Raw genomic sequence first — 23,759 nt, 5'->3', positions numbered from 1 at the left:
GGCTGGAAATGAGTAACCATCCAACTCCAGATGTACATACAAAGTAAGGGAGTCATGTTTGTGTACTAAAACTATAATCACATTAGGCTATGAGAAAGGTAAAGGTAAGAATTTAATCTAGTTTGTTGGTAACCCCTAAATCACTGGTTTATATGCACCTTGATTTTGGACTGCACTATGTTGGAGACAAATATAGCTGTCTCACTCCTTATGTGCTTGTAAGTAATTAGCTAGCGCTAACCTTATGTGCGCATCACACTGTTAACTTGATTGACGCCTAATACAGGTCAGACTCATTTGGTCTTTACAAAGGATTTGATTTTCATTGAAAGCGCACCTAATAGTACACTTAGGGCTTCATTTACAACCCCCTAACGGCATATTGCACCACCGGAGCATCATTTTCTTTTATGATCCAGTGGTGCAGTATGCCAGCTATCCAAAGCCACCTTGCATGGCTTTTCATGTCCTTGTAAATATGGCCTCCTTTTATGCATACCTCTGTGTGAAAAGGGCATTCCATGGGTGTTGCTGTGGATGTTCCCACGTAACACCCATGGAATCTGACACATTCCCAGATTTACAGGGCTGGGAATGCATCAGATTCCTATGCCACATTACGGGTGGTGTTAATGTCACGTAACAGGGAGAAATTACAATATTTCTCCCCGGTTTTTCCTCCTTCTATGTGTGCCATAGAAGGAGGAAAACACCATTAATGATTGACTATGTGAAGGAAACATAAACAATTATCCCTGCAATGCAGACACCCTTGCACCTTGGCGCAAGGGTGCCTGCATTGGTGCTAGGGAGCAGTTTGTGTGCCAGTGCAGAGGAAAGTACAGGGATTTGTCATATTTCTGTAATTAGGAGGCATCCCTGCACTTTCACAATAGCGCAAAGCTGCACAGCAAGCTGGCTTGCAGCACCACACAGCATAATTTCTTTGTAAATGAGCCCCTTAATGCCATAGAACTTCCAGCTCGTACACAAATGTGTATTACTTAAATTAAACTGGAAACACTTTTGTCAAATAAAAAGATGCACATTCTGCTTTCAAACCAGCGTGCCAAGGCAACCTCTAATTCTAATGCAACTAAATCATGATAGCGTTAGCAAATATCCTAATGAGATTTGAAACATATATGTAACTGTCTGCAGAACAATTATGTTCTATTGCTAATAATGTTGCCTATTTTCATATGTGTGGATGTGTCACATACAGAAATGAGATATGGAGAATCTGTTTATATTAACAAGCTACTGTACATCCATGAAATATGCATATGATGGGTTTGTTACACACCCTGGCTCACTTGACCAAAAATGCAAGATGACTCCCTTATTGACAGCCATTTTGGTCTCTGTTGCCCTGTGTGTATAATGGAGCAAATTTATGATGCTAATAATGTGTTGTATTCTTAATAAGGATTTGCCGTCAGACTTCAAACTTAATTCCATCTTCATATTTGAAAAGTGAGCCAACTTTCTTTCCTAGCCTTCTTGATAGAAAATCTGGACCTCAGAAATCTGTTAACAGATAATACTATAGATTTGGTAAATTTGAAAGGTAAAGACAAAAGTGTATGATTTAATAAATCAATGATATTTTCAGTAATTGCCTGAATTAGATGTTCTGTAGACTAATTTTTGAATGACTAGAACACTAATTTATACAAACATGACAACAAATCTGATTAGAAAAGAGCATTTGTTCCTGTAGAATTTTAACCATTGTATTTGACGTACAAAAACTATTGCACTGCTTCCTGCTTCTTGCAACAGAATCTATGCCAAATAATTGAAAAATGTTTTTGGTAAAGTGTGGCAGAAGTATTCCAATATCTAAATTCACTTATTGGATGATGCTTTTGTAGGCATGGCTAAGTTGTCAACTGTGAAATACTTGGAGACCTGAAATCCACTTCCTTAAGTAGCGTTGCTACATGACAAAATTTGGGGCACTTGTGCAAACCACTTAATTTTCTTGTAGCTTAGTCTTTTATTTGTCTGGGATGCGGCCATTTTGAAAAAGGGCAACTTCCAGTACTAAACACTATACTGCATAGAATCTGGATAGGAACACCTACCAGACCATTAACAGAGCTTATGCTAACAGCTTCTCATACTCCTAAGTATTAAAAGTCCTCCTTAACTGATACCTAACTGTAAATGTGTGTGATAGCACATGCTCTGTGGCTATGTAATGCTTTGCCTGAGATCCCCATTTAAATAAAGGGAGGCACATCTTTATTTTCTTTCATTCTGCTTATGTAGAGGCACACATTGCAGCATCTTTTATTAATACATCATTTTTCATTTGCCTTCCTCAAAGCCTCCAATAAACACCTACATAGTACCACATCTTGATACTGATATGTAAACTACGGTTTGTATGGGGCCTTATTGCCACCTAGCATTGTTGGGTAAGGTACTAACAACAATTCAAAATAGTCAACATAATTGTCCCCTAGAGACATGTCATGTCTGTGATCTACTTTATTTAGAGCTAAGAACCTGTCTTAAATAAGTTGCTATTTCATCATGGGCAGGTGTGTTTATTCCAACGAGGTCCATATACCTCTCAGCAGTTATGGACATCAATGACCACAGATCTTTGTTAGGTTGTTTAGTTTCAATGTTAGGCATGTCTCCAAAATCTCTTTTACAGTTTTATTTGTTTCACTCTAGGTAATGTTATCAACTCTAAATAACATATTTCCAAGCAAAAAAAACAACTGGTCTACGGAGTGCCTCAAGGGAATGCTTTCTACCCTGTGCTTTTCAGAATATACATCTGGTTCGTGTGCCATCTCCTTAGAGCCTCTCTGTTAGGAAACTATTAATAGGCTCTTTTGGTGTAGGGTTCTTAGGCACCATCACTGTGGATCTAAACAAACTCTCTGGACTCATCAAGTGCACTGGGAACTTGGAGAAGCTGAGCAATCTCTTCCATCAAAAACATAGTTGACCTGTTTCAGGAAGGGAAGGACATTTTCTCGTCTAAAGGTACTCCTGTGTAATAGTTCCAAAAATTGTCCTTGTTAGAACTATCATCCTTAGGGTGGACTTCATCAAAACTTTTTTTGTTTGTCCCTTACCTTTTTGCTATTTTTTGTTTTTGCCTTAGGACTCTGTGGACTTTACCACTGCTAACCAGGGCCAAAGTGCTTGTGCTCATTCCCCTAAACATGCCAAATGTGGTTTACATCTTATTGGCACATTTAATTTACTTATAGGTACCTTACAGAGTGGTGTACCATATACCTAGAGCCTGTAATTAAATGCTTCTGTCAGGCCTGCAACACTTATTGTACCACCCACTTAAGTAACCCTTACAACATGTGGCATGATTGCCATTGCAGCCTGAATATATTTTTAGACTACCAGTTTATCTTGGCACTATAGTCCCATTACAAAGCCTTGAAATCCCCTTTTTTGCATACAAGTCACCCCTATGGTAGGCCCTATGTAGCCTACAGGGTAGAGTGTATTGCAATTAAATGTTTAAACATATACTTTTGAGTTTTACCTGTCCTGATAGTGAATAGCTCCTAATTCGTTTTTTAATACTATGAGACCTTCATGTCCCATAGGATAACATTGGCTTGTCTTATTATATTTAATAAGTGGTAACTTTTGATTTGAGACAAATAAGCATTTCATGTTTGGCGTCTACGAAATTGTAATTAAAATCCTCTTTAATGATAAAGTTGGATTTGAAATTACAGTTTTGAAAATTCCACTATTAGAAAATTGTCATTATCCTGCCATTTGGTGCCTGCAGCCTCCCCTGGGTCACATGAAGGGGTGTAGTTGGCAGTTAGGACTTTGTGAATTCCTCCCAGACAGTCACACAAAAGACTGTCTGGGAGGACTGTCTGGGACTGCCTGAAAGGGCCATCTACTGGCAGGATAGGGATGGAGCTAGGCACAGCCCTACTTTCAACTGAATAGGTAGTGTCCTGCATGCACACAAAGAGCTTGTCACCACTGCATTGTTCCTGCAGTCAGCTTGGAGCCAGGGCAAGGCAGTCAGGAAATTCAAAGCACTCTAAAGAGAAACCTCTAGACATTTCTCCTACTTCAAAGAAGGCACCTTTTATAAAAATAGGGCTCTCAGACCCAGTCTTCAGTTCACTTTCTGGACTTGTGGAAGGACTCTCAGATGATTGCCTCCTGCTGTAGCATGCTGTATACTCCACAAGACTGCTTTGCTGCACCTGGAGAGACTGCTTTACTGCATTGAGCCTTCCTTGAGTCCTCTGAGTAATGCCCTGCTGTTGAGCCCACTTCTTCACCTGAACCCAGGACTACCAGAGCGACTCCAAGGGCAGGTTTGCTGCTTCCTTTTCAGAGCCACATGGACTTAACAGCCTCCTACTATCTTAAATCTGCACCTGGACCCAGCCTGAGTGAGTTCTAATCCACAAGTGGTGCCTTCCAGTCCTGGATCCTTGGTGGTGGTGCTAAAGGTGCCCATGTAGCCAAAATACTGACTTTGGCCTGAACTCACTGCTTCTTGTCCAGTGGTCCTTCTCGAAAGAGGTATCCGGTGCCCTGGAACTCTAGTTGGCTACAGCGTTCTGCCCTGTCTCACTGGAGATTTTCGACTTCCGAAAAAGTGACTGAGCCCGAACTTAGAAATCCAGTGCTTCCCTGATGATGACGCTCCCTCCTCGGGTACCATCTGCAGCCTTGTCCTGCTGAACTTTATCTTCTCAGAGTATTTTTTAAAAAGAATTTCTTCTAACTTCGAAGGTAAGTGCAGATTGGGCCAAAGTCACTTCTTGTATCAGAGCAATGCTCCATCCCAGCCAGCCGTATTTTTCAACTTTGCCCCAGTCTCATGCGAGTAGATGTCCGCAGTTGGCTCTTTGATATTTTAAGTGCCAGTTTTTACTAAAACTTTCATTTTGGTGTCTGTTTGTGTGCTGCATAAATACTTTACAAATTGCCTCCAAGTTAAGCCTGACTGCTTTTTGTGCCAGGTGCACAGGATTAGGCACAGTTTAATTTAGTGACCTTATGTGGTTCACCATGCCAAGGATTGTGGCTCACACCCCAGTCAACTAACAACCCATTACTCAGTCCTGAAAACTGTGACATGGGCAAAGATCCAGGAGTATTCACATATGCAAATGCTTAAGCAGTGCGAAGCCAAGCCATACTACATTTCCTCAGCTAGAAATGTAGCCATCAGTGCACTGGCACTGGTTAACTTTTGATATCTTCATTCTCTATAGAGAATACAAATATAAAAATCCTTTGACAAAAGCCTTTCTGCACACCCTCCAACGTTTTGGGAATTTCTAACCTTTTTTCCACCCTGAAAACATTTTTGTTTCCTTAGCATATGTATTAGTATTTGCATGCATGTATATGTATGTGTGTGTGTCCGTGTGTATATATATATACACAAACACATATACCCACACACATATATATATATATTTATATATGTTCATACATATGTATATACATGTGTATATACATATATACACATATACATCTATGTATGTGTGTCTGTATGCTTTTAAATTGTTAGATGCAGTATGCCTTTAGGGGCTAGAGGTATAAATGTCAGGAGAAGTGTTCATTCAATGTGAGTCAAAGCCTGTACAAACACTAGAGGACATATCTGGCACAAAATTGACCAGGCATTCTGTCAGTAGAAGGGTTAATCCTGCCCTTGACAGACGTAAATCTGCAACTATTTTCAGGTTGTGAATCTACCAACAAAGTTTGTGAATACCCACAAACCAGGAGCAGTGAGGAATCTCACACTCCATATTACACTGGAATATGTTTTAGTGTGAGTAAACCAGAGGGTAAACTGACAGCATTCCTTTCCATGAGTCACAAACACAGATTTACTTCTGGAAATGGTGCAATTTGCACCTAGGTTTTGTTAAATCTGTTCATGTGCATCTTCAGATAGCCCTCTAAACACTTGTCCCTCCGCTATTTTCTTTTTTTCATTATTTCAGAATTCTTTATTGGGATGTTATACAATGGGAACATTAAATAACATAAATGAAAAGAAACAATACATTGTATGGTACCATCAAATTAAGTGGGAACAGGAGGTCAGGATATAGCATGTGGAGTCGGTCCACATTTATAAAAGTAAAGGGTATAGATTAGTGTATTTGTTTACAATAGTGAACTGAGGTTAATCAGTGTATGTATTGTGACGGAGCAGTTTTTGATGTTGGGATAATGATTAAGGTACCTCAGTTGTAGATGAATGAGACAGAGTAAAAGAGCAAAGATGAGGGAAGAGAAGATATTTCATTTTACCCAGGGACGTCACCCTTGACAGGAATTCTGCTTGTCAATTTAAACCCAACAAATCCCATAACCAAATGCTAAACATGTGCAATTCTCATTAACTTAAAGACATATGCAGACTATTCAATCCTACAGCGAAAGATTACTCATTTTTGTCGCATCCGCACAATACATTCTCTCGCATCGATTATATCTTAATTGATGAAGCTCAAGTCTAAGCCATCTCTTCCCCAACCATTGAACTAATCCTACTCTCAGACCATGCCTGCATTTCATTACTCTACAATATCTCTTGAAATGAATCAGGGTCAAAAACATGGAGAATGAACAAGTTCTTCATGGAGGAACCCTCCTTCAAGTAAATAATAAAAGAAAGAGATTGATGAATACGGAAAACTCAATAGTTCTTTTGATCCAAATGCACAAATCACCTGAGACGCCCTGAAATGCACTATCCGCAGGTACGTAATCAAACTTATGTCAAAGAAAAAAAAACTAGACAACAAAACTTTAGACCAACTAGAACTAAAAATAAAAACATTAGAAAAAGATCTCAAACGCACCAAAGACAAAACTCAATTAAACAATCTTATTAGACTCTATTATGAATACAACAAGATTCTGAGTAACAAAGCCTCCCTAATAGTCCAACAATACAAAGGCATCAATTTCTGTGGACATAATAAAGCTGGCGAAATACATGTGGCTTTTTTTTAAACAGACCCGTCAAAAGACAAGAATAACCTTTATAACCAACTAACATGGCGTCACATCGACAAATGAGAAGGACCTCCTAAGACCCTCTGCTTTGTTCCCAAAATTGGAAAGTACTGAAATTAGCAGCCGTAGTGTATCAGTATTTTATATGTTCTAGTTTTCTATTTGGACCCAAGACAATGTTTCTTGTCCCAGCAGTCTGTACATCGTTGCATCTTTTGGAAACCATGTCGGTCTCTTCTAAAGCTAGATTTTCTTCTGTGATCCAGCTCTGGTTTTCAGCCAGACTTGACTACTGTCAATATTGCTTAGTTCATAAGAATAAAGTATTTTACAATGTGTCATTGAAGAAATCAACTCTATTCTGCATGTACAGACATCTATGTGCTTTACCTCAGATATCAACATTTGAGACATTGGTCTTATTGTTGAAGTGCATCCTCAGCTTTTAGGCCTACTGTAGCTTCGGTAATAGCTCAACAAATAAACTAGGAGGCATTCCCATTGATCAGCCAGTTGCCTCTGATTGGTTCAAGGCTCTTCCAATGTTTCTCTTTGACTGCTACTCTCTGTGTTAAAAGGTCTAACATTTGTAGTGAGGCATGAGTAATTACAAGGCTCGCTTCCAATCTCACGATTTGTGAGGGGCTCCTAAAGGCCTCGCTTTTCGAACAAGTATTTTGTGGCTGCTCCCCCCAGCTGTGTAAAGTTATTAGCTTGAAAATGTCTTTTCTTTGAATAGTTGTGTCTAACATCTTACTTCATTTCAACTTTGTCCTGAATTTCGAGGATAAACTCTGAATGGGTACTTAGGGGCCTCCAACACTGTAACTTACACAAAACACCAAAGTTAAATAAAAGTCAACAACTTAAGGTTGTGTATTCAATAAATTGAATTATTTCAAATAAAGATAGCACGCTGTGATATGCTCATAGAATTATGACATGACTTTGGTTAACAATTAGCATTTAGATTGCATATTTAATTACCTATGCTTCAACTGTTCTGTTTTCTAAGATTTAATGCAGATAAAACGTGAATGAAGGCTTCCTTTCTGATTAAATTATCAACCTTGAAAGTTAGTTCTGTGTTTATTAATTTAGATTGTTCGAAAGATTATTACCAAGGAAATGTAACATGTCTTACTTGGGTAAAATTACATTTAGTTTCAATTTAACAAACAACGAATATGCTATTTAGGTCGGTGGTAAAATTATGATGTAAATCTTATCTTGAGTTTTGTAGGATGTGTGAGATTGGTGGGGTCGGTGGAGGTTACATGATAGGGAGGTGTGTTTGGCTGTCATTTAGGGCCAGCAGTTGCTACCCCTGGCTTGTTATTTGTTCTCCTGGAACTACCATTGCCACCCTTTTTGTTAGGGGCCAGGGAAATGGTAAAATCAGGTGACAGGTGATGAATCCTAAAGTCGGAGATGTGATCAAAGCAACGGGCTGCATCATCTGGCGGACACCATGCCAGCTTTAATGTTTTACAGATCAGAACGGTTGGTAGGCCCTGCTCTGACCACATGAAGGCAAAGACCAAATGAGAAAATTCACGAGCACATATGTAATAACATGAATAATCTCCGCCTTAGCAAGTTTGTGGTTTATGGAGTGTTTGGTCTCTACAGGCATTCATATTATGGAAATTAATGATACATGCATATTGAACACAAGCTTTTGTGCAGAATTAAAAGACAAAAGCATAGCATGCAATTGTGAAATGCAGTTGTATGTTCACCTGTCCTGTACAAATGAACACTACGCCGGGCATGATGTAAGATAAATGTATTCCATCCACATACCTACACATTTACAGCTGTCCTCTGTTTGTGTACTCCGTTCTTGGCACATGCACGTGGTTCAAATCAAATCAAATCAGGGTTTATAAAGCACAACTACTCACCCAGATGGGTCTTAAGGCACTAAGGGGGCTTTAGTTGAAGAGCCAGGTTTTAAGGTCCTTCATGAATTGGGATAGAGATGGTGACTGCCTAAGATGCAGGGACAGGGTGTTCCAGCTCTTTGCTGCAAGGTAGGTGAAGGATATTCCATCAGCCAAGGTCTTCCGTATGCGGGATACGTGACTAGTGCTTGTTGAGCTGAGAGGTCTGGCGGGGGAGTAGAAGGTGATGCAGTGGTTGAGGCAGGCGATGGCCACGAGGATTTATCCCAGGCTGATATGGGTGGTCCCAGGATGAAGATCTCTGTCTTGTCAGAGTTGAGCTTGAGGCAGCTGTCCTTCATCCAGACGGGGACGGCTTCCATCCCGTTGTGGAGATTCTTCATGGCAGTAGTGGGGTTTTCGGGCAGTGAGATGATCAGCAGGGTATCGTCGGCATATGAGACAATGTTCAGTCCATGGTCCCTGACGATGGATGCGAGAGGGGCCATGTAGACGTTGAAGAGTTTGGGGCTCAGTGAGGAGCCCTGTGGAACTCCGTAGCTGATCTCCATAGGTTCTGACAGGTAAGGCAGGAGTCTGACTCTCTCAGTTTGGCCAGACAGGAAGGAGCATATCCACTGTAGGGCCTTTCCGCGGATGCCGGCTGTGTGGAGCCAGGAGCAGAAGGTGAGGTTTGAGATTGTGTCAACGGCAGCCAATAGGTTAGGAAAATTGTGTAGTTTTTTTACTGTACTTTTTCCCTTTGCTTTGTATATGTTTACTTTAAGCATCCGCGCATCATCAATAACTTTAACACAGCTATTGGTGCAAGTTTATTGGGAATACCTTGCAGAACTGGTACTTCCAAATTCAACTAAATATTTGGTATTCCTGGTTTACCGGTTAGGAATAAGGAATAATGTACAGAATGGATTCTTCTGCATCAAATCCAGCTGTGTTCCTCCAAACGCTGGAGTTTTTTTCACTTGCACATTTTCGAGGCTTTTTTTATGGTAGAATGTCTGAGAGGAAGAGACTGGTAGTTTGTTCATAAACCTGTAATGATGATTTTCTCGTAACTCCCATTTCTGGCTGAAAGAGGATTAAATGAAAGATGGTAATGCGACCCTTAGGTGAACTTTGCCACTTACATAAGGCTCTTTTGGCAGAAGTAGGATGTGCGGAAAAGTGTGGGAACACATTGTTACACTCATGTGAATGCCAACAGAGTTACAACATAGATGATTTTCATCTACTTATAGGGCACCGTATGCCCTTGTTCAGTATCCTGACCCTCAACTGGAAATGTTCACTGGTGTAATCTGAGTTGAGAAAGGTGTGCTGTATGTGTATGGGCTGTGTGCACAACTGACAAGAATACCACACCCCCTCAAATTAAAACACATTTGTGAACCAACCCATAACGAATGCATGCATATTTTATGACACTGTCCTTGCTAAGTTACACTTAAATGTGGAAAATACCTTGTGACTTGGCCTCTAGTGGGTTTTCAATGTATTTTAGCTAAACAGGGCTGGCATCACAATAAGGTGACATATAAGGGAGAGCGTCCCAGCTGAAAAAATTCTATGTTGCCTAAATCACTAAGAATCTTGCTGCTAATAGTGAGTTGGACCAAAAGGAAACGCTTAACACTGCCTGCCTTCAGCAGTGGCCACTCTATTTTATTCTCAGGAAGCGTGAGAGGGTCCTGTAAAGCACCTACCGCCTGCTTTAAATAAATAATAAATAATCTGGGGCTCTTGTTCAGTGATCAGTCCTACGTCAAATATTTGCATCTTGCGTACCTGCTGTATGGGAAAAGAACTGCCATATGTGGCATAGTAAGCTCAGAGATATGTTACTTCTTTTATAAAGGCTTTTTTACAACACTTCACAAAAAATACTTCATAAATCCTGGATTAAAGTTCCTTGATTTGATTTGTTGTAATTTAATATTTGCCAAAAATGCAATGCTCGATTTCTAAGCTAACATGAGCAAAAAATAAATCAAATTGCAGTGACCTTGATCACGGAAGAGGCATTTTCAGATGGAGAATTTAGGCGTTATTCTACATGCAATAATTGATCTTTTCCCTTGTCTGCTCTCAGTTTATTATAGATCCCTGTGCAAACCATCCTTGTCACCATGGCAACTGCAGCATCAGCGGTGAAGGTTACATCTGCGTTTGCAATGAAGGGTTTGAAGGTCTGAACTGCGAGCAATCAATAGCCAGCCTTCCAGGCTCTGGATGGACAGCTGAGCACCTCCCCACCAGGCAACCCAGCGCAGCTGCATCAACCCCGGAACCTGATATTGTACTTCCCAGGTCACGAGCAACTGTGACCTTACCCACATGGCAACCAAAGGCAGGACAGAAAGTTGTTGATTTAAAGTGGGATGAAATTGAGGTGAGTGTTGCTTTCCTTTTTAGATCACAGCCTACTGCTATCTGGTTTGCTAAAGACATATTGTGGAGTTTCAGAGAGTTGACCAGGAAATGACTTCTGCCCGTTGCTTGCCATTGGCTTTGTGGTTTGCAACACACCTTTTCTTCCTTCCCATTTGCTGTCTTTATTGGCTGTAGGCTGTCCAGGTTCAGTTGGTCCCGCCCATAGAGAAAGCAGTGTTCAATGAATGCTGCCACAAGCTCCTTTTCTGTCAACAGGCCTTTAAATCTTTTTCTTAACTGTCACGTTTGCTGTGCATTCTAAGACTGAAGTCAAATGACAAGCAGTGTTTTTGTGGGAACCTTGTTATTTTGTTTTGCTTCCTGTACTTAAAAGTGACAGCCTTTATTGGAAAGAGGCATGCAGCATTTCTCCATGGAGCCTTCTAGTGCCCTTTTTTAACTTTATTTTAGACATAGCTTTCTCAAAAGGTATCTTCTTCTTCATCTGCACCAAACATTTGCATGTTTTTGCAAAAGTCTTCTTCTTTGAGTCCATTTAATTTGTGAAACTGCCTTTTCAGGAACAAAGTAAAAAATTGCATTTCAGTCTCAGTGTCAACTTAATATATGGTGATCGTGGGCAATTTACTGTTTATGGCCTATTCAGTGTCAAGCACAGGATAATATATTTTCACAGAAAAGAGACAGCCACATTGTAACACAACTTAACAATGCTTGGTTTTTACTTTGATGTGTAAAGCATACGCTTTATTTATAACATCTGTGGCGACTCGATTTAGAGAGTCGGATAAGTTTGAAGGCAGATTTTATGAAAGCTTTTATGTTTCCTTGCCTAAAAAATAATTATGTAGTCTGTTTGCAACTTTACGTTTTCATAACACATACATACTAGATATAAAATATTTCCTTATGTTACCTTGCATCCACTGGGGCCATGATTTGGATGGTGCATCAGGTGCAGTGGCACAGGGGCCAAAACCTCTAGGAAAGCTACTGAACACTGATTATTACTATATGTTACCACTGAACAAGCAGCAACAAGATCAGATATCTTGTAGGTACTAGGGGCCATAATTTGTATGGTGCAGCAGGTGCAGTGGCACAAGGGGCCAAAAGCTCTGGTAAACCCACTGTGCACCGATCATTGCTATATGTTACCACTGAACAAGTGGTCACAAACGCTGTTTCCTTGCAGGCATTGGGCCACGATTTGGATGGTGTAGCAGGTGCAGTAGTACAGGGGCCAAAATCTCTAGGAAAGCTACTGAACACCGATTATTGCTATATGTTACCACTGAACAAGCAGTCACAAGTGCAGTTACCTTGCAAGTACTAGGGGCCACAACCTGAATGGTGCAGCAGGTGCAAGTGGTCACGCCAGCAGCCAAGATGGCCACGCAGTGCTGAAGCTCCGGGGGAGAAATGGCCATCAATATCGGTTTCCGCCATCATACGCGCTCCAATATGCATCCTCTTCCACCAGGATGTTTCATCCCTCTGACCTGCTGCCTGCTGATGCCCTCTCTGGTGCGTGCCCGGAAACTGTGCCATTTTGCATCCAGGCTGCACCCTGATGCGTCCCTCAGAGTCCCAGCGATGACAGGGGTTGTAGATGAGCCTGAGGGCAGGGCCGGTGCTCCTAGAGATGCACCATACATGAGGCCTTTCCTCTCATGTGCTCCATCATACACTGGAGTTTGGAAGACGTTGAAGCGGGTGCGTTTTTCCACCCATTCAGAATCAGCCATCGGGACCTGCTGCACTATGACCTATGATTCTGCAGCATTTTGTGAGTACTGAGAGGGTGCCACACATTGTGATCTAGTTAAATATTTCCCTGCCCCCATACCCATCAATCCTCCTGCTTGACTGCCCCATTGGGACCTGGCTATTGACTGTTTCATTTCTGGGTGCCTGTTTTGTTAAAGAGTGTGCCACATGCACAGCACTCTTTGAGACCACAGTCGCCCCTGCACTGTTAGTCTTGCATTCAGCTCCCTTTTGCTCTGGCCTGCTGCGGCCATTTGTGCTATCAGGGGATCACCCATCTCACCTACTTGGGGCCCCTCTGGATGGCATCATGGGCTGCAATGATCCCAAACAGAAAATAATTAATTTTGACGCATTGCTCACCCCGTGGTCAGCAGACACATAATGACGACCCTCCACCCCTAGACACTAACTGCATGAATAAAGACTGTGCAACTGCTATTATGGCAGAAATGTGTGCTGGGTTCCAAGCTGTTGATGCCCGATTGGACTCCCTTAATAATCGCTTGGACCGTATGGCTGAACGCATTGACCGCCATGGCACTCAAATTCACAAAGCGGAACAGAGACTATCCACTGTAGAGGATAATAACTCCAGCCCTACAAAGCACCTAGAGCGAGTGGAGCGACTCCTCAAGACCACGTTAGCAAAGAAGGAAGACCTGGAGGCACACTCTAGTTGCAGCAATCTGTGCATCATGTGGATAGCTGAAACCACAGAAATCCAACGGCATGACGTGTTCGTTGAGAAACTCCTTACAGAACTTTATGGACGCCAAGCCTTTATCAAGACATTTGTGGTGGAGGGTGCACATCGCTCCTTGCCCCCTCGCCTACCTGTGGGTGCCCTCCCAGGCTGCTCATTGCACGTCTTCTCAACTACCGCGATCAATAATACAGCATTGTGAATGACACATGAAAGCGGCCCGTCAGTTTTCAAGGCTCCACATTATCTTTATTTCCAGACTTTACACAAACTATGCAAGACACCCAGCGGAAATATGCAGACTTCAAGAATACTCTTCGCAAACAGGGCATCAAATATAGCATGCTGTACCCTGCACACCTACGTCTGGACCTCGACGGCTGCCCTTGCATCTTCCACAGCCCTGCTGAGAAGTTCTGTAAGCAACATCAAGATACCCCCAAGTCACACAGGAGTCCGACTTCTTCCCATTCTGGGAGTGTGATGACCCGCTCCCTCTCTCACGACCCCCCCAGACTACAGCTCAACAGGTACTTCTGTGATCCTCTAGCTGCAACAGGAGTGCCTCTATATATGTACACTTGTACTCTGCTACGTAGTGGGCCCGGTGATTCCTTCCCTGCCGGAGTGCACCTCAACCCCATGGAAACCTCCGATGCCATACATTTTTCTTTTTTGATTCTACTGTTATATTAGACAGCCATGTTCCCTGAGGTGTTATCACCTCCCAAAGGTGTACACCTACTTTATGATGTTCTATTTGTTTGTTTTGCTGTTTCTTCTGACCCTCCCCAGATTGCTGGTTTTGGGGTGGGTGGGTGACGGTATGTGGACTTATCGCCTTATCTGTTTGCTTTGTTGTATTGTTTTTCTGTTTGATGCTGCCACATTGCCCCTGCATCCATGGGTTAGCTGTATTTTTTTCCCTTCAATATATTTGATAATATGCTCCATGACACACCCCGAGTAGCTACTGATCTGACCCTCACCTCTCGCTCTTGGAATGTCTGGGGGCTTACTAACCCCATGAAAGGGCACCTAGTCATTTCCTACTTAAATAGGCATAATGTCAAACTAGCTTTCCTTCAGGAAACACACCTGTCACCTGGTGCAGACTGTATGTTCGCCTCCTCTTGGGGCTCACACCAATATTTTTCTTACTACAGCTTCTATGCCAGAGGAGTGTGTATCTTGGCCTACAAGTCCCTCCCGTTCATTTTTCATCTTCAACTTTTGGATCCTAATGGCACATACCTTCTGATCCTGGGATGTCTTGCAGGTAAACCTCTGCTGCTAATGCTTATGCCTCAACACTCACTTACCTGAATTCTTCTATACCCGTACTGAACTGCTAATTCAGCAGACTGCAGATTACATTCTCCTGGGAGGGGACTTCAATATTGCTCTCAACCCGTTACTTGACACTTCTGGCTTCTTTACCATCATTAATCTCCAATCACACCAAACTCTACACAACATTCTATGCACTCCTCATCTACAAGACTTATGGAGCTCTCTCCACCCGCACACATGGGGATGCACCTTTTATTCCCCGCCACACAACTCCTGGTTGCGTATTGATCACTGGTTCCTATCTCGATCTGCCATGCTTACACTTTCAGCTATAGACCACTTACCCTGCATGCTCTCGGACCAAGCCCCTGTGAGACTAACTCATGTCCTTCTATCTCCTTCCCATCGTCACACTGCTGGCGCATCCGTGAAAATGCTCTGCTCGATACTGCATTCAAATCTGACTTACTTGTCATCATAAATGAGTATTTTCAGCTAAATGTAGGTTCCGTTCCAAAACATGCAAAGCTTTGGGAAGCTTTTAAAGTGCATATTTGCGACATCTGCATTTTCCAAACATGCAGGAATACTGCACAGTATTCACACTGATCTGGTCGGCTCTCCTTACCGGGCAACAAGAACTCCTCGCCCTTGACTAGGAGTGGGCAGAGCTTGATTTAGAACTCTGTGGAATTCGGTGGCATTCCATGAGTGGCGGAGTGCTACCTACGCTAGTGGTGCCTGATTTTGGAAGCGCTCAGCAGGGTCGGGCCTTTTTAGTCAGGCCGACCCTGCTTAGTGTTTCCGAGATCAGGGGCATTCAGGACTGGGCTGTAGGCAGCAAAAGCTGCAGTTTCAGGCCTCTTGTGCGCCAGCCTGCCCCTTGTGCACTGCATACGGGGCAGGCCGGTGCACAAGAGGCCTGGGCAGGCCGGTGCACAAGAGGCCTAGGCAGGCCGGTGCATAAGAGGCCTGAAATGGCCGCTTTTGCTGCCAACGATCTCGGCCTGAATTCAGGCTAGGGCCATACACAGTAAAAGCTGCTGTTTCAGGCCTTTTGTGCACCAGCCTGCCCTGCTTTGTACACACAGAAGAGGAAGGGAAACAAGGGTCTTACTTGGGTCTTCCCAGGGTCCTCATTGCCAGCGGCCTGATTATCTGCCTCCCTCTGCCCCCTACTGTTAGGCTGTTGGTGAGGCCGGAGGGAGGCCTGGATGGCTGGATCTGGTACTACCACCAGCAGCAGCTTCATGCCGCCAACGTTGGTCCGAGTGTGCATTGCAGTCCAGTTATGGGCCACATAGCGCATGCGCAGACTGTCTACACTTGCACTGTGTGGCCCAAAACTGGGCTGCAGTGTGCATGTGGGGAGCTCCACTCCACTGGCAGAGCTAGCGGAGTTTTTAGTCGAACTTCGCACTCCACTCAGAGTGTGGAGTCCCAAAAACTCCATTAGCTCTGCCAGCGGACTGGAGCAAAGCTCACCACCCATCCCGATCCTTGATGCATCGGCAACCCCATAACTTCATTGCTGTGCGATCCTTCTGAAAGAAATCAGGGAGCTGGCGGACTGTGAGTTGGCCATCCTTGGCATCCCTACCCTGACGAACTGGTTGAATTTTTACCTCTCTCCTTAGTGATCACTTCAGTGGATGGCTATAGGTTGGTCTCTTGCCTTTATCACGCCAGTCTGGCGATGAAACCAGCACACACCCTTGCGACTCAAACAGCATGGGAGTTGGTTTTGGGACACCCCATCCCGATAATATGTGGACTTATTGTTGCACACAAACAAAGCCAGTCTCCCCAAACACTGTGGTCCCAGACCCTCTGACGGCTTTACTAGGCTATGTTAAACCCTTAAACCCTGGTATTCACAGATTTGCTGCTATGGCCCTACTTCTTACTAAATGCTGCATCACCCTTTACTGGGGCATTTGCACGCCACATACTATTGCCGATTGGCTAACTGATATGGAATGCTGCAACATGACTAGTGAGGTTCACGCTTCCCTTCAGACTCCTACTTCTAGATCCAAGAACATCTGGGTCCCCCACCACACATACCTACTGACCCTAGATACTACTGTCACCTAGATCATCACTATTGTTATTATCCCAATTTGCTTTTTTCCCTCTCCTCCTCCAGCTCGTTTCTTATTTCATAGACTTGGGGATGTCTCTACGTGCTTGTTGACTATATTTTAATGTTTTTTATACCCATGGATGTTCTTCTTCCCTATATTGTAAGGTCTTTTCTGATTGTACTGTGGCATTTCTTTCCTGTTTATATGTACTCAATAAAAACGTTCTAAAAAACATTCGCAAAACCAATGAATCCCACATAGGCAAGACCTATTGGCTTTGTCAATGCTTGTTTATCCTGGGGATGTGCATGCTACATTTTTTTCATTATTTATTTTTTATTAAACAAGCTGTCAAGCAAGTACATACAGTTATGAGGGTAATCGTTTCACAAACGTTATTTGAAATACACATGGTAATTGAAGGAATAACAAGGAACAAGCAAAGTTATGGACTGCCAAGGTACTTTCTTCCCATAACAAAATACCCAGCCCCGAATGACGAAAATTACTCCGAACTTATCCCCCTAACACCTAGACATTCCCACCTTTCCCATATCAAAAAGACAGTCCCACCTCTCTCATATCAAAAATACCCCAAAATGTTTGTATTTCCCTAAACTGATAAGTTTGGAAATAAGACATTCCTTACCAAAAGATCTTTCACTTAGTGGTGACATACTAAAGGTGTCCAAACAATATATCTTAATGTTAAAATTTAATAACAACGTCAAGGGTTTGCATTAACGATTTGTTGTAATGGAAAATCTGCTTATTTCTGAATGCATTTCTTAATCAGGTGGAAAATTCACTGGTGGTGTTCTCCACATTTCATCTTCTTATAGTGGAAATTCAGATGTTGGATTCTCCACCAGATTTAGCATTTTCTCTGGAAGTCAGTGGATTTCAGTTACCACCTGAACCTAACACAGGCCTAAAAAAAAACTATAACATGGAGCTAATTTATTGTACTATAATCATGTATATTTGATTAATGTGCTTGATAGGGTAATCTTTCAGCTGTATTCAAACATCTTTCAAGGTTTCTTAAACATTTGTTATTGCAATAATGCATTACTGGATTTAACATTAGGAAAGCTCAACTTTTTGCCTCACCTCTCATATAAAGTTTCAATTTATTTCTATTTCACCCAACTATTCTCTTCTATAGCAACCATTGGTTTCTTTTTCTACATCAATGACTCTCTCCACTCTCTCAATTCTCTCACATTTGTCTGACTTTTATTTTTCTTCTTCTCTTTACTTTTGTTGCCTGTACCAGTAGCTTTACCTTCTATTGAAATCACCATGTAAGCTTCAATCATTAAAAGGATGTGAGTGGCCCAATAGTGCCAGTTTTTTTATTCTTTTTTAAATGACATTCCCTAGTTTGATTTTGAAAATCAGAGAAAATGTCTGAGCATCAAGCAGCCAATGTTATGTCACATGAAAATAACATATAGGACTCCAAATAGAAGTAAAACAATCTCACTGACCTTTAGTTTCTGTCTAAAAGTAATTTATTGGACCATCTGTACTTATAAACAAAACATACAGAATACAAAACTTAAGTGATCAACTATTGGTTCTTCTAAACTTACATAACCTGTGCATTGTCAACCAGTCACACTTTTGGTACGGCATTTGAGCTAATGGCCTTGGTGGACTTAATTGACCATTTGCATGAAATCATTAACAAGGGTATCAGGGATGCTGGTTAAGTGTTATCCCTTGATAACATTTAAAAGGGTGAAACATGATTTAATGTTCCGCCAAATCAAAGATGTTATTAGGGTCAGAAGTATTTTCCTCAAGTGGTTCGCTAGATTTCAGATTGGGAGAAAGTCAGAATGCAAATTTATGCTATATACTCAGAATCTTGACATTTGGCTTGCCACATAATTCTCTCCTTCTGCCTTGTAAATTCACCATAGATGCATGATCTGTGATGTAATTTGTTGGCTGTTATGGATTGTTATTTCAACCTTAATCAATGATACACAGATGTAATAATGATCAGAGACTCCTAAAACAGTTTTCTGCACTAGATTATCTGACGTACGTGCTGATCTGGAGAAATCACAGCTAACTGCAACGGAACCAGTGCTAAGATCCACATAAACTAATGTTCCCTTTCAGGATGCTTCCATGAAATATTCAAACTATTCAACTAAGAAAATCCAGGATTCCTTTTCGAGCAATACTTTATATTTTGAATGCCTAGGCTGGTTAATTGGTAAGATGATATAACACTGTAACATGCTTGCTTAAAGAGAGCAATTAAAGTGGTCTCCTCATACCTTCTGGCTACACGTATCATGGTAATAGATCAAGGCCTTATTGCATTAGCACACATTATTTGGGATTCACTAAAAAATGCCAACCTGAGCTCCAAAATAGCTCAAAATGTCTGAAACCATTTAAATTTTGGTCTAAGGAAAACCCTGTCTGTGGGACCAGAATCGCGCTTTAGTGGTTCTCTGTTAAAATCCCAGGGTTCTACACTCGGTCTAGAATTATCCACAAATTCCAAATCTATTTTTTTTGGCACTATGTCCCGTAATTTCATATCAGAGTGAAAATCACTACAAATCTCATAGAAAAATGTGGGACAGTCTGAGAATGACAAGCGCCCATCTATTTTACTGGGAAACCCATCTATTCATTATAAATTAATTGTTCTTCAGATCCAGGGTTTAATTGCCTATGCCAGGCAAATTAAACCTGTTCAAGAGGCTAATATTGTGTTAAATTGTTTATATAGCTCTCCGTTTTCTGATTTTCACCTGAAATCTACAAATGATGTCCTGAATTGCTGGCAGAAGACCTTGAAATGGATTGACTGACAGAAAAAATGACACAAGGCCCCTGTTGTGGGTCTGATAGAAAGTTATGACAGGTGATGAATCATGAGGGATTCTATCCATGGGATCCTATTGGAGTTTCCAGATTAGGTCACTTATTGGAACTTGACCACCACAAATAATTTGAAACACTTTAGGAACCATTTGAGCTTCATCACTTCCAGTTCTTTAGATTGTTACAATAACACACACTAGATCGGTACCCAACTAAGTTGACACTACTCCCAGAATTTAACTTCCTTGAGACAAAAATTAAAGTGGATCCCATGGGCATTCCACTTTCATAAATCTATTGATCCTTGACCATAAACCGATACGAGACTGATAAACTGCTTTGCAAACTCTGTGGGAATGTCTCCACAGATAGTACTATCCCCCCAGGAGACATAGAAAAATAGGCATGTTACGATCATCAGCTTGCATACAATATAACTTAGATTATGGGGACTTGTTTTATGCAGTCTGGAGCTGTCCAGTCTTAGGACATTAGTGGGAGGAAGTAAGTTCAGTGATGGCTGTTGTACTGGAGCAGCCCTTGGAACTTTCACTGAAAATATCCCCCTTGAGAGCCATGGTTGACTGTAAGTGATCTTGATATCCCTTCACCCTATTGAGACTAGGATGCCTCCTAGCCAAAGGAAGTTAGGCAATATTAGAATTCCAACAGACCCCAGAAAATTTGAGAATGGCTGAACGGGATGGTTTACTTTGTGATCATGGAGGAGACGCTATATCAGGTAAAGGGCTGCCTGGCAAAAAGATTATTGGCCCATGGTGGAAACATTTCAACCTAGAGGCTACATGAATGAGACAGGTGATTGGAAGTTTGACATTGCTATAATTGTTGGTCTGGGTTTCCAAGTCCATATTTACATATAGAAATTGTGTATCTTAAAAAAATATGTGATACCTTTATTTTGTTAAAAACCTAATTAAACATGTCTGTAAAAATTAGAGATTCTTTACTTTCAAGAAATGGTCAGAAATGAAGGCTTTATTTTGCAAAGTGGTGTATGCACCTTTCAAGCTTGGCTGCAAATATAACACAAAGAGGATGACAGAATGGCGGCACAAATACATCAGACATTTGCCAACCACGTGACTGGATGGGGCTGCAGTCATGGTCCTATTTTTTTACCAGCTCCCAGTGTTCATATCGAAGTTCTTCACAGCCTTGCTTATGTGCCTACATGCCTTGATGAGCACATATATTAGTTCAAGTGCATGGAGAAATTGCCTTTCATGCATGGAGCACCAGCAGATATGCTGCTGTAAACTCCAGTACTTATGAAAATGAATCAACATAAACACATGTAAAGAAAAATGGGCAATAAATGCTACTGGTACTTAGAAAATAAGAGGAAATCTAATAGAACAACTCACTGTGGAAGCATACGTTCAAGAAGGGGGCATTGGAAAGGCCTACTTAAGTACAGAAAAAGGAGCATGGGAGGCTATTGGCAGGGGATTTCATTGATGTCTACCATTCCAATTACCTGGCAACCTTTATATATTTACCACTTTATGCTGCTTAGTAGTAGCCATAAAAAAGTGTTTAGCCTTAACCTGTGACATAACTTTGAGAATATTGTGACAGAATGGTACATGTTTCAATAAATACAAAAATACCGGAAATCTTCACATAAAATGGGTGTGTCCCTTGTTTCTATATAGAGAATCCCAGTTCTAAATCGGTGACTTCCACAGGTGACAGAAATTCACCTTTCTAGATTGGTAATTTTCACAGATCACAGAAATTCACAGTTCTAGATTGATATCCACAGATGGCTTTACACACCTGCAAGCCCTTACACTAGATGAGCAACCACAATCAGGACAGAGCTCTTCTTATAATGCTAAGAATTTGCTTTCTTAGTGTGAACTGTGATGTGTGAGGCCGCCTTGCACAAACGAGACTGACACTTGTTTAAAATTGGTGGGAAACACAGAAGAGCGTCTGATCTTTGCCCAGCTTTATTAACCCCTGGCGGCCCTGGAAAACATAACATCCCTTCTGGGTAACTGCCACAAACAGTACCCCCAGACACTAGACCCACACTTTGTATTACATCCCTCCCCAACTGGATTCAAACACCAACTGCTAACAGACACACAAAGTCTCTGACTGGGTGACAGGGAGGAGGATTGGGCCGAAGGCTGTACCTGTGTGACTGGGAGCGGCACTCATCCGGGTGAGCCACCGGACTGGTGGTCACAGGAGACTGGGGAGGGGATTGGTCAATTACCTCCGACCGGACACCTGGGCACTGGTATCCCGCTCCCTCACCGGCTACCCCAGGGGGCAGTCATCATCCGACAGTCCTTCGGCAGAGCCCTCAAACGTGGCCTTTTGAAACCAGGAAACATTCCTGGTCACCTTCTCACTTCCCTTGGCCGCAGTCACTATGGTGCCAGACACCCCGGTGACAGTCCATACACCTGGCTCGTAGGGCGTACGGAATGTCCAGTCAGGGTGCCTGTCTCTGATGAACCTCCGATCACCAATCCTGACGTCCCACCAGGCAGCACGTCGGGTTTGACTGGTGCGATCATTCACTGCCTTCCTGTTGGCCTGTGCCATCTCCGGGCGGTAGGGCAACAGCTGCCACTCAGGAGGAGTGGGGATGGAGTCTCACCATAGGCCAGCCAACATTAGAGACCAGGGAGGGTGGTTTGTGTTACAGTGAGGGGACACTCTGTACTCCCACAGGAACTGATGAAGGCTGACCTCCGGGTCCGTGGCCTCCAACATGGCAATACGAAATACCTTGTTGAGAGTGCACATAAAGCGCTCAACCTCACCGTTGGCCTGCGGCCATTGTGGTGTAATCCTCCTGAGGAGGATGCCCAGGCCTTTCAGTAGCTTTTGAAATTCAAGAGCCCGTTGTCAGTTCTCACTTCTTCTGGGAGACCAAATATGGCAAATATCTTCTCGAGGGGGCTGCCACTTTGACAAAAGATGTAGAGTTGACTACCTCAACTACAAGATACTTTGAATAGCTATCAGCGATGAAGAGAGTGGTCCTACCATCCGGGAAACTCCCAAAATCAAGGTTGACCTTAGACTAAGGGGTGAGGCAAGCTTCTTCTGTGATGACTGGCGCCGGCACTTCAGACGTGGTAGTCAGCTGTCAAACTGGGCATCGTCTCATGCATTCATCCACACCTGCCTTGAATCCGGGAAATCAAACCTTCTCCCTCATTCTCACCTTCATCTATGCGGTTCCTTGATGCCCTCCATGGGCCAGCAAGATCACTTGCTGTTGCAGATGAGCAGGAATTATCAGCCGATGCCCTCTCAGAAGGAGCCCCTCAAGAGTCACACTGAGTTCGTGCCTTACCCTCCGCAACTTAATCATCCTGTCGTGCCAGGATCCATTCTTAAGGGTTTGTTTTACTCTTACAAGGATGCCATCTTCACTCGTGACCTCTATGATTTCCTCCATGTTCATTGTCTTCGGACAAATGTTGTGGGCAAACGCCTGGACCTGCGCTTCAGTGGTTTTTTCATTGGCATTGTTGACTTGGGCCGGTTCCCCAGGGTGCCACGACAGAAAGTCAGCAGGATTCCTGCCACCTGGGTGGTTGATCACCTCCAAATAATATTGCTGAAATTGGATGGCCCACCGCTCAATCCGGGGAGGCGGATGGGGCTCAGTCCCCTTAAACAGCGGAAAGAGAGGTTGGTGATCGGTGATCCCCCGAACAGTCGACCTTGCAGATACAG

General features: G+C 42.5%; 1 protein-coding gene across 1 annotated transcript in view; it reads left to right on the top strand.

Annotated features, from left to right (window-relative positions):
* Positions 1 to 23,759, top strand: part of DNER (delta/notch like EGF repeat containing) — a 1,195,805-nt gene that overhangs the window by 350,916 nt on the left and 821,130 nt on the right. The window contains exon 2 of the mRNA XM_069213419.1: positions 11,014 to 11,313. Coding sequence (XP_069069520.1) covers positions 11,014 to 11,313 — 300 coding nt within the window. The remainder of the gene's footprint in view (positions 1 to 11,013; positions 11,314 to 23,759) is intronic.

This window comes from Pleurodeles waltl, chromosome 11 (assembly GCF_031143425.1).
Source record: "Pleurodeles waltl isolate 20211129_DDA chromosome 11, aPleWal1.hap1.20221129, whole genome shotgun sequence".
In the NCBI taxonomy this organism is placed as follows: Eukaryota; Metazoa; Chordata; class Amphibia; order Caudata; family Salamandridae; genus Pleurodeles; species Pleurodeles waltl.
This window is presented reverse-complemented; position numbering and strand designations above follow the sequence as displayed.